The sequence below is a fragment of the Panthera onca genome, chromosome B1 (genome assembly GCF_046562875.1).
Source record: "Panthera onca isolate mPanOnc1 chromosome B1, mPanOnc1 haplotype 2, whole genome shotgun sequence".
In the NCBI taxonomy this organism is placed as follows: Eukaryota; Metazoa; Chordata; class Mammalia; order Carnivora; family Felidae; genus Panthera; species Panthera onca.
Genome location: NC_138342.1, coordinates 130,185,842 through 130,200,397, shown reverse-complemented (window position 1 = coordinate 130,200,397; position 14,556 = coordinate 130,185,842). Strand labels below are relative to the sequence as shown.

Sequence of the window (14,556 nt, the reverse complement as noted above, 5' to 3'; positions counted from 1 at the left end):
GGTTCTCCCATAGGAGCACTAGACTCCTTAGGTTGTAAAATGTTGCTTTTACCCAAGAAGTATAAGGTGGTTCCTATAGGAAGTTACCATTGACTATTGTGGGCCTTAGCAAGTGTTGCTCAGAAAAAGCTGGGGTTTAGGGCACATGGGTGTCTCAGTCTGTTAAGCATCTGACTTTGGCTCTGGTCATCATCTCATGGTCGTGGGATTGAGTTCCGCATGGGGCTCTGCACTGACAGAGCAGAGCCTGCTTGGGATTCTCTCTCTCCCTCTCTCTCTCTGCCCCTCCTGCCACCCTCTCTCAAAATAAATAAATAAACTTAAAAAAAAATCACTGTCTCTAAAAAAAAAGAAAGAAGAAAAAAGAAAAGGCAGGGGTCCATAGATACGTTGGAGGCAGAGTAGCTTTAGGGGGTGCTGTGTCCACCGGGGAAAGAGTTGCTGTCACCCCACAGGCCGCAGGAGGAACCTCCGTAATGCTCTACGGAACAGTCCCCTGAGTAGCCCTCTGCATTGCCTGCTTTTGTGACCACTGGCTCCTCTGCGGTTCCCACCTTGGTTTTGTCCGCCTCTCGTTTCACCTCACTCTCACCTCTGTTTCCTTGGTGAGCCACTCTTGGCTCCTGAGTTGATTCTATGGCTCACCTTGGTTTTCTGGCTCCCCTTTTGATGGCATCTAATGCTGCTGGGGCTAATCCCCACCGTTTTTCAACTTCCCCCCTTTCCCATCAAAGATACCCTGCACGCCCCACACTTTTCTGACTTAGTTTCTGCTGGTCCTCATGGTGTGAGGCCCGGGCTGGAGCTATCTTGTAGAAGGCCACCAAGAGCAATTTAGTGCTGTCCTCTCTCCCCCTGCACCCAACACCCTTGTTCCTGCTCTCACCACACTTAAGACAAAATACAGACCATACGTGCACGGGTACAAACCAAAGGACGCAGGGGTGTTTATTGTAACATCATTGAAAATGCAAAAGAAACAACTTAAATCTCTGTCAATAGGAACAGGTTATGATACATCCAAATAATAGGGGGAAAGACAACTGTCTGTATATAGACATGAAATAATCTTGAAGGTCACATTTTTTAAGTTTATTTATTTAGTTTGAAAGAGGCAGAGAGAGAGAGAACCCCAAGCAGGCTCTGTGCTGTCAGTGCAGAGCCCAGTGTGGGGCTGGAACTCAAATCATGAGATCCTAACCTGAGCTGAGACCAAGAGTCAGGGGCTCAACCAACTGAGCCACCCGGATGCCCTTAAGATCAATTAAAAAAATTTTTTTTTATTTATTCATATTTGAGAGACACAGACACAGCGCAAGTGGGGGAGAGGCAGAGAGAGGGAGAGAGAGAATCCCAAGCAGGTTCCGCACTGTCAGCAGGACGCAGGGCTTGAACTCATGAAACCATGAGATCATGACCTGAGCTGAAACCAAGAGTCAGACACTTAACTGACTGAGCCACCCAGGCGCCCCTTAAGATCAAATTTTAAGTGAGAAAAGCAACGGTCAGAGCAGTATATACATTTTGCCACCCTTTGTGTTAAAAAAAAAAAAAAAAAGAAAGAAAACAGGAAATGATACTTACACATGCATTGAGTTTTTCTGGAAGGCAGCAGAGTGGGTTACTGCTGGGGAGGCACCTTGAGTGAGTGGGGGAAGTGGTGGTAGAGAAACTTCCTTTCTGAGCTTAGTATCATGTGTCTAGTACCAGTTCGGAAAATTCTAATTAAAAAAAAAAACAAAGTAAATAACCCCAGAAGCAACATAGCAACGTGGAAATAGATGGGGTGTTGGGGGTCCCCCCCTTAGTTGTACACATTAGGACATCATGCCACAGGGGTAAATAATTTTTTCAAATTCTCACTACTATGAAGGGACAAGCTATGACTAGAAGCTTCGCTATCATTTGGCACCTACGCTGTAGGGAATGCAGCTACAAAACCCTATGTCACAGAACTTATAAAGGACAGGGTTGTCCCCCAGGGCAAGACATTCAGGACTCAGTTTCTCCATTTGTAAAATGTGAGCAAGGAAGTTGTTGGGGGGAGGAAATTAGGTTGTGGCTGTTTATCCTAGATCCTAGCACATGCTAAGCATATGATAAATGCCAGCCAGTGTTCTTTATTATTTGTGGCTGTTGTGGTGTTGGATGGGGTGGGGAGGGCTGTAAGGAATGTTGTAATGGAAGTATCTGGAGATGAAGTCTTGTAGGGTAAAGAAAAATAAAACAGAGAGGGAAAGAGACCCCTTGATTCTCATTTATTTAAATAACCGCTAGAGATTCTGAGAGAGTGATGTTTAACGTGCAAAACGTATGTTAGGGTGTATGTGAGAGGGATGTTGGGGAGAGAAACTTCACCCCCTTTCACTCCAAAATGTCACTAGGGGCCAGCTGTGACCAGCACTGTCCCTTGTGCTAAAAAATAAGTGTACATGACCCAGGACCATCTGGTGTGTTTCTTTCCATTTCTCTTTCATTCCTGATTATCTAAACACTCTCATTATTCCTGCCACCTTATTTCCTTTCCTATTTTCTCTTCTTCTGGGGCCACAGGTCAAATGGTGACTCAAATCCTTCCTTGGAGAGGTGTTGAACACGTCCTGCTGTGCATCTGGGCTGAATTGCTTAGAAGGAGCCCCACAAAACCCAGGTTTCTGGGACCCATCCCTCTCTCTTCCCCTTTGTGCCAGGAAACTGCTTCCTTCCAGGCGAATCGGCGAGAACAGGGGTTCCCTCTCTGGTTCACCACCTCGTGCCTTGTAATCATTGTATTCCTGTCTTATCGGAGGGAAACATCGTGTGAATTTCAAGGCTCAGTTTCAATGATCGGCCACCTTGGGTTCACATCCTCCTCCACGATAGCTCTGTGACCATGGGCACGCTGTGTAACCTCTTTGCCCAGTTTCTATCTGAAAAAATGGTGAGGACAAAATGAGATAATCTGGGTAAAAGGCAGAGCCCAGGATTTGGCTTAGTAAATTCTCTATAAAGGTTAGCCTGAAATAGTGGTGGCAGCCTCAGCAGGCCTAGAAGTAAGCAAAAGAAATAAAAAAGAAGTCTGGGTGTTCGAGGAAGGTCTGTAAGCACTGGCCTCAGAGAATAGGGGGGTCAGTATTTCTACTGCACCTGAGTGTGTGCCCCTCCCTTGCCAACCCCCCAAATATGTCTAGTCGTTACTGGCTGGATCATCAGTGAATGATGCTATTTGGTCTCAATAGTTCTGCGAGCTGGATGACTTTAATGAGGAGATTGTCCTACTGGACAAATATCTTTTCCTGGATTAGGGTGATATATGATGCATCAAAGCTTTTAGCATATGTGTTAATATTATTAACTTATTACCTTATTTCAAAGACATAAATATTTCAAAGACTTAACCCAGACCGAGGTCAATACATAGTAAATATTTTTTAAAATCCTCCTTTTGGGGGCACCTGGGTGGCTCAGTTGGTTAAGCATCTGACCCTTGGTTGCAGCTCAGGTCATAATCTCACAGTTTCATGGGTTCAAGCCTCACATCAGGCTCTGTGCTCACAGCGCAGAGCCTGCTTGGGATATTCTCTCTCTCTCTCTCTCTCTCTCTCTCTCTCTCCCTCTTCCTCTCTGTTTCCGTCTCCTTTTCTCTCTCTGCCTCCCCCTGACTTGTACTGTCTCTGTCCCTCTCAAAATAAGTAAATAAACTTAAAAAAAATAATAAAAAATAAAATCCTGCTTTTGGCATAAACACGTGAGGAACATCAGCTAGTTATACTCTGTAGTTTGTAACTGACTCTGATGTTTTTGGGGGGGGCATTTACCAATGTGATTATCAAGTGGATTCCCTGGTCTTGGGGGATACGGAAATGTTCGTGTACATAGTCCAACAAAAAATTAGACTGTGATCACACATATTTTTATTTTTATTTATTTATTTATTTTTATTTTTAAATTTTTTTTTTCAACGTTTATTTATTTTTGGGACAGAGAGAGACAGAGCATGAACGGGGGAGGGGCAGAGAGAGAGGGAGACACAGAATCGGAAACAGGCTCCAGGCTCTGAGCCATCAGCCCAGAGCCTGACGCAGGGCTCGAACTCACAGACCGTGAGATCGTGACCTGGCTGAAGTCGGACGCCCAACCGACTGCGCCACCCAGGCGCCCCTCACACATATTTTTAAATAAAATAAATCAGAGGAATTCATGGTCATTCAGTCATGCGAATGGATAAGGTGTGGAATTGGCTCTGTTACTCAGTGCGGTGGTGGCCTGACCTACAGTAACAGAGGATGGCTTAAAGCAGCTGACTTTTCTGTTTGCATGGCACCTTTCACTTAGAATGTTCACATAAGTCATCTTACTTGATAAGTTTTCTATAGCCTAAATTCATGCTCTTACCTTCAGTGGGCCCCATTTGAATGATAGGCAACATTATGCCATAGTAACATGGAAACCTTTGGTTGCCTTACTGTGGTCACTACATAGCCGGGTGAGGAAAGATTTGTCAGATGATCATCAGGCTAATAGTCCTTCCCTGTCCTGTGATGAGCCCCAGGATGGTTTTAAACACAATCTGAAATTCAAAGAGAATACACTTGTTTATAGCTTCTTAATAGGGGAAGCTCTTTCTATTCTAGGGAAAGATGCTTTCTATTAAATACATTTAAATATTGGTTCCCTAGTCTCTAAGGGAGCTTCCCCCTCGAGAATTTCCCTTTACAAATGAAATACATGTTGTGTTTTTATTTAGAATTCAGGAAGACTTGTGTCCGATAATCTCAGAGTCTCCATTCTCTGCAGCATGTGAGACTGAGGCTGATGTCTAGTCAGTCTCCCCAGTTTCCACGAATTCTTCTGCACTGATAGGCAACCTTTTATGAAAAACTAGGACAGCATGCATTGCTTTATACCTGAGTGCTGTGTGGCAAGTAGTTAACTTCCAGGAAACATGAATTTGGATTTATCCAGAAATGTTATGGAAATAGCGTGGTGTCCTCTAGAAGATGTTCTGGAATATCACCCTTCATATGACGAAGCTTCTCAATGCCCTTTGCGTAAGTGTGTCCAAAGTATCTGGTTAAGACCCAACTGCCTGTATCAGTGGGAGGTTTATCTCTGGGCTCCGTCCGATTCCATGTCCAATATACTCCCAGCTTGAACTCCATTTATGTTAAATCAATACTCTGTCACAACGAACCGGATGACCAAATGCAGTAGATCAAGTTTACCACTGGATGCGTGTAGGGTAAATGTAAAAATCATTGAAAACATAACATACTAGCTTTGTCTCCATGGCAATCTCAATTTTGTGTGTGTTCCCTCAGGGTATGTTGAGGAACCAGAACAGTCAGCAGATAGGCCCCTGGAATTGGAAAGCCGCGATGGAGACTCTACCGATGGAGCCGTGATGGAGACGACGTTGGCTGCAGTGACCACAGCAACATTAATAACAAATACAAATTTTACCTACTTTGAGGAGGATGCAGATCAGCACGAATTTATATTAATGGTGTTGATCCCGCTGATTTTATTGGCCCTCCTATTTGTAATACTGGTAATCCTTGTAACACGCTATAAAAGGAAAAGAACTAAACAAGGTAAATATTCTGTGTGTTCCCATTTCCAGACAATTGCTTCATGTGTTAATGAACAATCAATAAGGCAAAAACACTTTCTGCTTTTACACAGAGCCTTCTAGCCAAGGATCTCAGAATGCCTTACAGACATGTGAGTATGATCCTAATTAATGCTTGTTGGGAGTTGGGGCTGAGGGAGGAAAGGGAACGGAGAGGTTTTAAAGTGAAGCAACAAGGACTACATAAAATAGTAAGTGGTGAACACTCCCTTGTTTTTCAAACAGAGAGCGGCTTCAGCCTCAATTGAAATTTAAATCACACAACTGCCATCTCTGTGCTTAATCCAGACAAGGGCGCAGTCTAGAACTGGCCAATAGGTCCGTGCGACATTCCCTGAGTCGGAGGAAATAATCGAGCTGGCAAAGCAGTGGGTCAGATTGGGGTTGAGGATGCGGAGGCTGAGACCTTGGGCTTGAGAAGAGGATTCTCTCATACAGATTTCCGTCCAAGATACTGTTTTCTCCTCCATGCCACATCCCAATTTGATTGTGTAAAGGCCTGAGTAAAGCATCATTCTTATTCTCATTAAAGCTATGACAACTTTTGTATGAAATTCCTAATTGGCTCAAGATGACCGTCATCAATCTGAAAGCAATCTGATGGAGAATTCCTTAGGTCAGAGATACACGCGAGGGGTATTCAGTGCCAATTCTCGGAGCAACACATACTAGGTGTCACGGTGTAGTTCTAAGTCCAAAGCAGACTTGACTACTTCTGGCTTGTGCTGGTAAAAAGGACTCCAATTGGATTTTTAAGTTGAAGCCTTTAGTTCTTCCAAAAATCACTCAAGGGATGAGACCATCCCTGATAAGCTCCATATTGATATGTGCACACAAAACTCGCTCTCTATCCCTCACACTCACTAATGGGGCACCTCTGGCTTCGAGATCAAGCTCTTGGCCTGTGGGTCTTGCTCACTGTCCTCACACCAGAAGAGGCTTTGAGATCACGGCAGGAGCTATAAATGGTCATTTTCCATTATGCCAGCAGGTATGGTAAATGTGAGCTAGGGAAGAAGCCCTGATGTGCATTACCTTTCTTGGCAAGAGCCAATGTAAGAGATTCCAAAGGAGTAGGAAATACACTTGTTTTCTCCACTGCTTGAAATTTCAGGGTGACCTAGTAACAGTGGTCACATGGGAGCTCCTTTGTAAGCTAAAGAAAAAGATAAAGCAAACAGAGATGTCTGGACCCCATTGTTTTGACCTCATGGAAAGTAAGAATTTCCTGCCTAAACCATAGTCCTTCAGCCAGTCTTACCTAATGGTGTCATAGGGTTTGGGGGGAGGATGCCGGGTGTCCAGTCAAATGTTCGTGCTCCTAGGCTCTAAATACAGAAAGGGCTTTTTGATTAAACTTCATTGTGAGAACCTCAAAGTTCAAAAGCCATCCATGATCAAGAACGGGCCTCGATCTCAGACATGGCTCATGTACCCCACATTGGGTACATGAATTGTTGGCTGTTCCCAGAGTGTGGCTTACACTTTTATGACATTAACGTGCCTGGTTGACACTGTTCCTCTGTGTGAGATTTCCTTCTTGTCTGCTTGGCAAATCGCCACCCTATTCTTCAATGCCCAGTTCTTTTATGAAGCCTTGAGTAATCACTCCCCAGGCAAAATTAATCACACCTCTTCTGTGCTCTTACAGACTGTGTTCACACTTACTATGCACAGTGTTTACACTGGCATGAGTTGCTGATTTGTCTTTTTTTTTTTAATTTTTATTTTTTGGTCTCTCTTACGAGGTTATGTTCTCTTTAAGGTCCAAGAGAATCAAGAACTTGTCTTATTTATCTTGTTTAGTAGTATGACATCAAGGTTAGAGAATGGACTCTGGAACCACACTGCCCTGTTGGCTTTTTTCTTAGCCCTCTGACTTCTCTGATTCAGCTTCCTCATTTGTGACATGGGCAAATCCAACACCTAGCTGACAGAGACGGTATGAGAATGAAATGGGTTCATGTATGTAAATCACTTAGTAGGAAGAGTATCCGGCATATTGTGTTAACCTATTAGTATGATTACCCCTTTTACCTAACCTAGTGCCTAGCCCAACACATATATTAGCTGCTCAATAAACGTTTGTTGAATGAATGAGTTAATAAAACAATGTTAGAACTTTTTTTAAAGAACAGCTATTCTCAGAGATAAAAACAAATTTGCAACTTATTCTTAATACCAATTGGCACCTTCTTTTTGGTTTAAATATGCCTCACTTTAAGAGAACACAACAGAAGGGCATCTGGGTGGCTCAGTAGGTCACACACCTGACTCTTGGTTTCAGCTCAGGTTATGATCTCATGTTTTTGTGAATTTGAGCCCCACATCAGGCTCTGCGCTGACAGTGGGGAGGCTGCTTGGGGTTCTCTCTCTTCTTCTCCCTCTGCCCCTCCCTGACTGGTGCTGTCTGTCTTTCTCAAAATAAATAAATAAACTTAAAAGAGAGAGAGAGAGAGAGAAAGAGAGAGAGAGAACACAACACAGATATCTTGAAACGTCCAAACAGTTGCTAATCACAAGTTTTGATAGAAATTTATTTAAATATTTTCTTTTACTAGCCACTCCTTTGGTATAGATACAGACGGTTAACTGCTTAACAGATGGATGTCTCCTCAAACAAACTAAATGCTGAAAGGTTAACAACTTCCGTCCCCTGAAGTCCCCCTATTCACATAACACCACATTATAATGCAAGTCAATAAAAGGAGAATATTTAAATTAACAAAATGTTATTTAAATATTTTTTTCCAGGAAAAATAGAACTGTCATACTGGGTCAGACCAGTAGTTTGCTTGGAAAGTATCCAAAACAATGTTTTGTGGAAGGGCATGGATGATGTGCTCTCAGAAAGTTAGACACATTGGTATTTCCCCCACCTGAATAGAGCCTGGTATGCGCTTCTGCACCAGTTTGACCACCGGGGGGCGCCTTCCCAACACATTTAGAAAGAACACTTCTCGGGGCTCACTCAGTTAAGCCTCTGACTCTTGATTTCTGCTCAGGTCATGAACTCGCAGTTTGTGGATTCGAGCCCCATGTCCGGCTCTGTGCTGTCAGTTCGGAGCCTGCTTGGGATTCTCTCTCCCTTCTCTCCCTGCCCTTCCCCCACTCTCTTGCTTGCTTTCTCTCCCTCTCTCTCAGAATAGATAAAAATTAAACAATATTAAAAAAAAAAAAGAAAGAACATTTCTTCCTATTGGAAATTACTTTTTCTCTTTGGGCCTGTCCGTTTCGAGTCCAGGAAAAGGGAAATGCTGTGTAGTAACCTGATGCTCTATTAACCATTCTTCCTAGACCTGCAGGCATTAAATTTGCAGTTGTTATTATTTAACATTTATTAAGTGTTCTGATGTGCTGTGTCTGAGAGAGCTGCAGGGAAAACAGCTGCCAGGAAGCCATCACTTTAAATAGACTGTGGCTACATGACGCCTGGGTCTGCTCAGTACATCTCCAGAAAGAGTCTGTCTCTTGCTCAGTGTTCGGCATGGAAAAAAGATAAATGAGCCACTTTCCTGTGGGGCTCCTGCCCTCATCCCCTCGCCCCAGCGATGCCACCATCTGAGGTACACAGAGGAGGGTAGCTGGCAGGTGGGGCATTGTCAGGCTGAGTGGGTGTAGCTGGGAACCTCAGGCCGAGGACGAAGTGGGTAGGAGGGTGTGAAATGGAAGGACTGTAGGAGGGAAAATGGAATCAAGTGCAGGTGGGGGGCTGTGTAAGAGGTACATTTGCCCTCCGGTGGCAAAGGGAGTAGATGGCTATTAATAAAGAGATACAGGCCTGGTGGAGTGGAGTGGGCAGGACCTGATTGCTGAGGACACGTAATTGGTCTCCCTCCTGGTTTAATGCTCTGCTCTGGTGTGCTCTCCCAGATGTTTTTCTGTTGCCATGGTGGCTGGGGCAGGGGTAATGGTCTCGGAGCAGGGGAGATGAGGCCGCAGAAGGCTCTTTGCTCTGTTTGAATACTGATTACAGGAGCTTCCCATTTGGTGCATCTGGAGTACTTTTGTAATGGGTTTTTAAACTTTTCCATCGTCTGCAGGCAGGGGTAGCTTTTGCTCACCACAAAGCCTGCAGGCGCTCAAATTATAAAGATAAATCCATGCCCTCTACGGTGGGGCTGTGGGGCCACTAGTGTCTGAGAAATTAGTTGGGGGTGGTTTACTAAGCAGGGAAAGAGGGGGAAGGAAAGAGAGGGAGTGACAAAACAGGGGGATCTTTATGGGTCACCTGTAGGGAAGGCTCAGTTGTGTATGGGCTTTATTTATAGTAAAATCCTTTAAGGAAATAGCACGTCAATTTTAGATGAAAGATATACAGATATAAAATATAAATGAACATACTCCCCTTTCCCCAGTCTAAGTGCCTGAGGAGTCAGACACCTGCAGAAAGCATCAGGTTCCTAGCAGGGGGCAGAAAGATATAACCCATAGGCCCTAGAAGGTAAGCAGTGGTGGCTCAAAACTTCCATCTGTGCCCAGCTTTCCTGGATCAGCGATGCCATGAAAGCTTGCCAACCCACAGGAAATTATAGTGGCTCCCAGCTGCCAGGAGCTCAGTTCCAGGTTCTTGCTGGTTGTGTTTGCCCAATGGGGACCTACATTTCTGCAGGCCAGGCAAAAAGAGACCTCCAGTTGCCAAGGATCAGGACCACTCGACTATTTGGTGGACCTCTACAAAGTGGTTTGCTTCTCAATGGTTTTCACATCATAAAAGGTGCTGTGGGTCTATGCTCTCCACTCACTTGACATCATCGCCTCATTTCTCTGGATGCATCGGTTCCCCTGCCAAACAAAACAGAGCGTGAGCTGGGCCATTGGGCTCTGATTCTTGCCACACGTTCATCTGGAGCCTGATGGGCATTTGACAAACTGTTACCTGGTTCTCACCTCAACCACAGCAACAAAAAGCAAGTTTGCTCAAAGCTTTGTTTTTATGATATAGTTAAGTCCAAAACATTGGGTATGAATTTAACCCATGTTAGACCCTCCAGATTAAGGCCTACTCATTTATTCAATACATACTTACTGGGTATTTGCCAGGTACTGGGCTAGCTGGATGGGAGGTGGGGGGATAGCAGGACAACAAGACAGGCATGATCTCTGTCCTTCTGAAGCTGTGGGAGCGACCAACAAAATTAAGCAGATGGATTGACCGATGACAAACATGGCAAATTCTATGAGGAAGCAAGCAAGGTGCTGAGCTGGGGGACAACTGGAAAGGTGGGCCCTACTTCAGAGATAGGAGGGAGGGAGGGTGCTCCCTGAGGAGAGAGTATAAGCTAAGACCAGAAGGGTGTGAGGGGTCCAGCCATGCAAGCAGCAGGGGTGAGAGTAGAGTTCCAAGGGTAGCCCTGATGAGCCCTCCACAACCTGCTCTGGGACAAAGGGACAGTCACAGTGCTGGGCTTCGTGTGTCACACAAAGATACAACAGCAATGTGTTGAACTGGGACGTGTTGGAGTAAGGAAGGGGTCAATGAACAGTCCCTCTTGTCTGACTCTCCCTTGCTTCCCATTGCCACTGTTTTCTTCTTCAGATGGATTTAAAAAAAAATGAAAAGGGAGAAACATCTGATTTGAGGTCAACACTCTTAGAGAACCATCATATCTTTAAAAAAAAAAAAAGATTTCATGTGGTAAATTAGGACCTCATTTCAATATGGTGCGTGTTTGACTTAAGAGTTATTGCTCCCTAAAATGCAATTTACTTAAAGTTGTCTCCTGTCTTTGGAAAGGAGATTTCAGCTGTTGTTGAACTAAAAAGTTGTTCTAGACAATGAAAGCTAACATGACCTTTATATCTATTCTCTTTAGGTGAACTGGGAAGTGAGAACATCAAAGTGTAAGTTCCTGCTGCCTCCCACCCAGCTCAGTGTAGACGAAGATATCCGGGAGAGGAGTAGATTAGAGAGCCATCTGCCTTTTTAGGAGTTTTTATTCTCACACCCTTGAGGGTTACCCTTTTCATCCTGGGCCCCAGGAAAGGGCCCTTAGCAGCCCAAGGGGGAAGGGGATGCACCTGTCTCCCAACCTCAGTTCAGTGGGGGATCTGGGTGAAGATCCAGAAAAAATCTTCTGGGTCCTCTCCAGGAAAAAAAAAAACAAAACAAAAAACTCTTTTGAATGCTACCAGTTCCAAATGCATTGTAGTTTAAATATTCTGACCCTGGGTGTATTTCAAGGACGTTGGTTCATTTATTCTGATTAAAAATTTTATCACCAGGAAAGATAACATTCCCTGGTAGGAAAGGGGAGTCCTGGTAGAGGCATAAAGTTCATGCTGCAGAATCACAGTGAGGACGGGAGGGAGAAGGGGAATGGAAGGGGAGAGGAAGGAAGGATGGAGGGAGGAGTGGGCAGAAAGAGAACAAGATGCCACCAGAAGAGTGTTCTGGGGCGATGTCACCACCTCCTCCAGCCTTCCCCCTAGCAACCTTGCTTGTTTAGACACTTTGCTGGCTTCCTCCATACGCCCTCCTCTTACACCCAGGCTCCTCTACGTGCCTTCCTTTCACGTCCCAGCTGTGGTTCTGAGCTGGTGGTCTCCTCCCCAACCCCATTTACGTTAACCAGGGGCTTCTTTTCCATAACCGTGTGCTCTGAATCCTGGTAAGTGAGGGCAGTGGGTTTCTGAAAGCAACGACTCCATTTCTCTATGTCAGAAAAGCCTGGGAATTGAAAGGAGGGGTGATAAAAGCAGCCTGTCCACAGTGGCCTCTTGACCTGGGGCACAGTTCAGAAACCTCAAGGAAAGGGAAGTGAAATTAAGCAAGGCTAACATGCTAAATAGGGCAACTCCCCAGAGGAGCCTCATGGTAGAAGCCTGGCAGCTCAACTTGGTACCTAATTTAGGGAAGCAGTCAGAGTCTCCTGGGCTCCCTTGCAGCCCAAGAGCTGGGCCGTGCGCCTTGCAGCCCAAGAGCTGGGCCGTGCGCCTTCCATCATTGGATCAGTGATAGATGAAGGCTTATTGTAGTTCGAGCCTTTCCGCCTCTTAGAATTTGGTGAGTAGGGCAAAGCCCCAATCTGCCGTGGAGTGTCACACACCAGATCAAGTTCACCTTTCCCTCAGTCAACATTCTGGGCTTTCCCAAAATGAGACTCGGCACACCACACTCCTTTTTGTTTCTGTTCTCTCTCCAGCCCCATTTTTGAGGAAGACACACCCTCTGTTATGGAAATTGAAATGGAAGAGCTTGACAAGTGGATGAACAACATGAATAGAAATGGTATGTGGTAACCTAAAGTTGCTTTTCCTGTCCTCTCTGGCATGTGAAGGTTGCAACGGTTTTATAAATGTCCCGTAATTGTTGGAATGTGACGGCGTGAGCCCAATCCGCATTAGATCTGGAGCATGCGGGTAATCAACTTAGGTCTGACTATCCTTAAAGACTCAGTTTAAGGGGTGCCTGGTGGATCAGTGGGTTAAGCGTCCAACTCTTGATTTCAGCTCAGCTCATGATCTCACAGTTTATGGGATCAAGCCCTACAGCAGGCTCTGTGCTCGTAGCAGTGAGCCTGCTTGGGATTCTCTCTCTTCCTCTCTCTTTCTCTGCCCTCCCCTGCTTGTGTTCTCTCTCTCTTGCAAAATAAGTAAATAAACATTAAAAAAAGAAAAGACTCAGGTTAATTACTGCATCACATGGTGCCATTTGTTTTTATTTTTGTACAATCTTTTCAAACAGACTTTTTCAAGAAGAAGATGATTTTTCTTCAAACAAGGAGCTCTCTGGGTCCAAATTATCTGGAAAAAGCTAGCGTCTGGCATTACCTTATCTACTGTAGAATTTAGAGATCTATGATTTTAATCTGTATATGGATGTAAAATTTTGCCACATATAATTTACATAGATCAGTGCTGTTCACTGCCATATGCAAGAGACGCCAGCCATATGTGGCTATTTAAATTAAAATTTAAAAAATTAAATAAAGTTAAAAATTTTCAGTCACACTAGCCACATTGTGAATGCTCAGTAGCCACTTGGGATGCATAACTACTGTATTATACACACAAATCTAGAACATTTCCATCACCAAAGAAAGTTCTATTGAACAACACTAATAAAGATAGTAATATAAACATCCTCCTGTAACTTACTTCCTAATTGATATCTGGTAGTAATTGCTGTATGTGTTCCTTACTTTTCATTAAATCAATATGTGGGTTTAAAAAAGGTGGTAGCAGGGCACCTTGGTATCTCAGTTGGTTGAGCGTCTGACTTCACTCGGATCATGATCTCACAGTTTGTGAGTTCAAGCCCCGAGCTGGGCTCTGTGCTGACAGCTCAGAGCCTGGAACCTGTTTCAGATTCTGTGCCTCCTTCCCCTTGCCCCTCCCCCTGCTCGCACTCTGTCTCTCTCAAAAATAAATAAACATTAAAGAAAATTGTGTGTCAATAAATGAATAAATAAAAAGTAAAAAAGATGGTAGTTGTTTTTTTCCCTTTTAAAATTCCTATAAAAATCAATAACTGATTTTTAATGCTCAGATTATCTTCATAAAATCCACTATTTATATTATCATATCATTTGTATTGTTAACATTCAACTTTAAAAAATACTCTGGGGTCTGTCAGATTCAACAATAGTGAAGCCCCAAATCCAGACACCTGTTATTAGAATTATTATACCAGAGGCTTATCAACATAAGCTTTCCCAAAGATTAGAACCATTCGATGAACTTGTACAATTTTGAACGGAACAGTTTTTCATAGCCCAAGATTGAGGCAAGAAAGGCTCTGTAAAGCATTTGGGGACAGGGGCAGGTCACTATAATAATCGTTAAGGCAGTTTCATTTTGTTGTTTTTAGTTTATAAAATACACATACATAATAATTTGGCAAATGCAAAAATAAAAGTAGAAAGAAGAAAAAAATTATACCACCCAAAGGCAACGTCTCTTAATAATATGACATCTTTCCTTTTGTGCCTGAGATAACAGTA

General features: G+C 43.9%; 1 protein-coding gene across 5 annotated transcripts in view; it reads left to right on the top strand.

Annotated features, from left to right (window-relative positions):
- The window catches only part of TMEM154 (transmembrane protein 154), a 43,386-nt gene that overhangs the window by 16,813 nt on the left and 12,017 nt on the right, over positions 1-14,556 (top strand). For 2 of the 5 annotated variants that reach the window (XM_078445695.2, XM_078445691.2), the window contains exons 2-6: positions 4,727-5,030; positions 5,301-5,573; positions 5,665-5,703; positions 11,428-11,455; positions 12,757-12,842. In XM_078445695.2, coding sequence (XP_078301821.1) covers positions 4,925-5,030; positions 5,301-5,573; positions 5,665-5,703; positions 11,428-11,455; positions 12,757-12,842 — 532 coding nt within the window. In that variant the 5' untranslated portion in view covers positions 4,727-4,924. The remainder of the gene's footprint in view (positions 1-4,726; positions 5,031-5,300; positions 5,574-5,664; positions 5,704-11,427; positions 11,456-12,756; positions 12,843-14,556) is intronic. The other 3 variants (XM_078445692.2, XM_078445693.2, XM_078445694.2) reach the window with 2 other exon arrangements.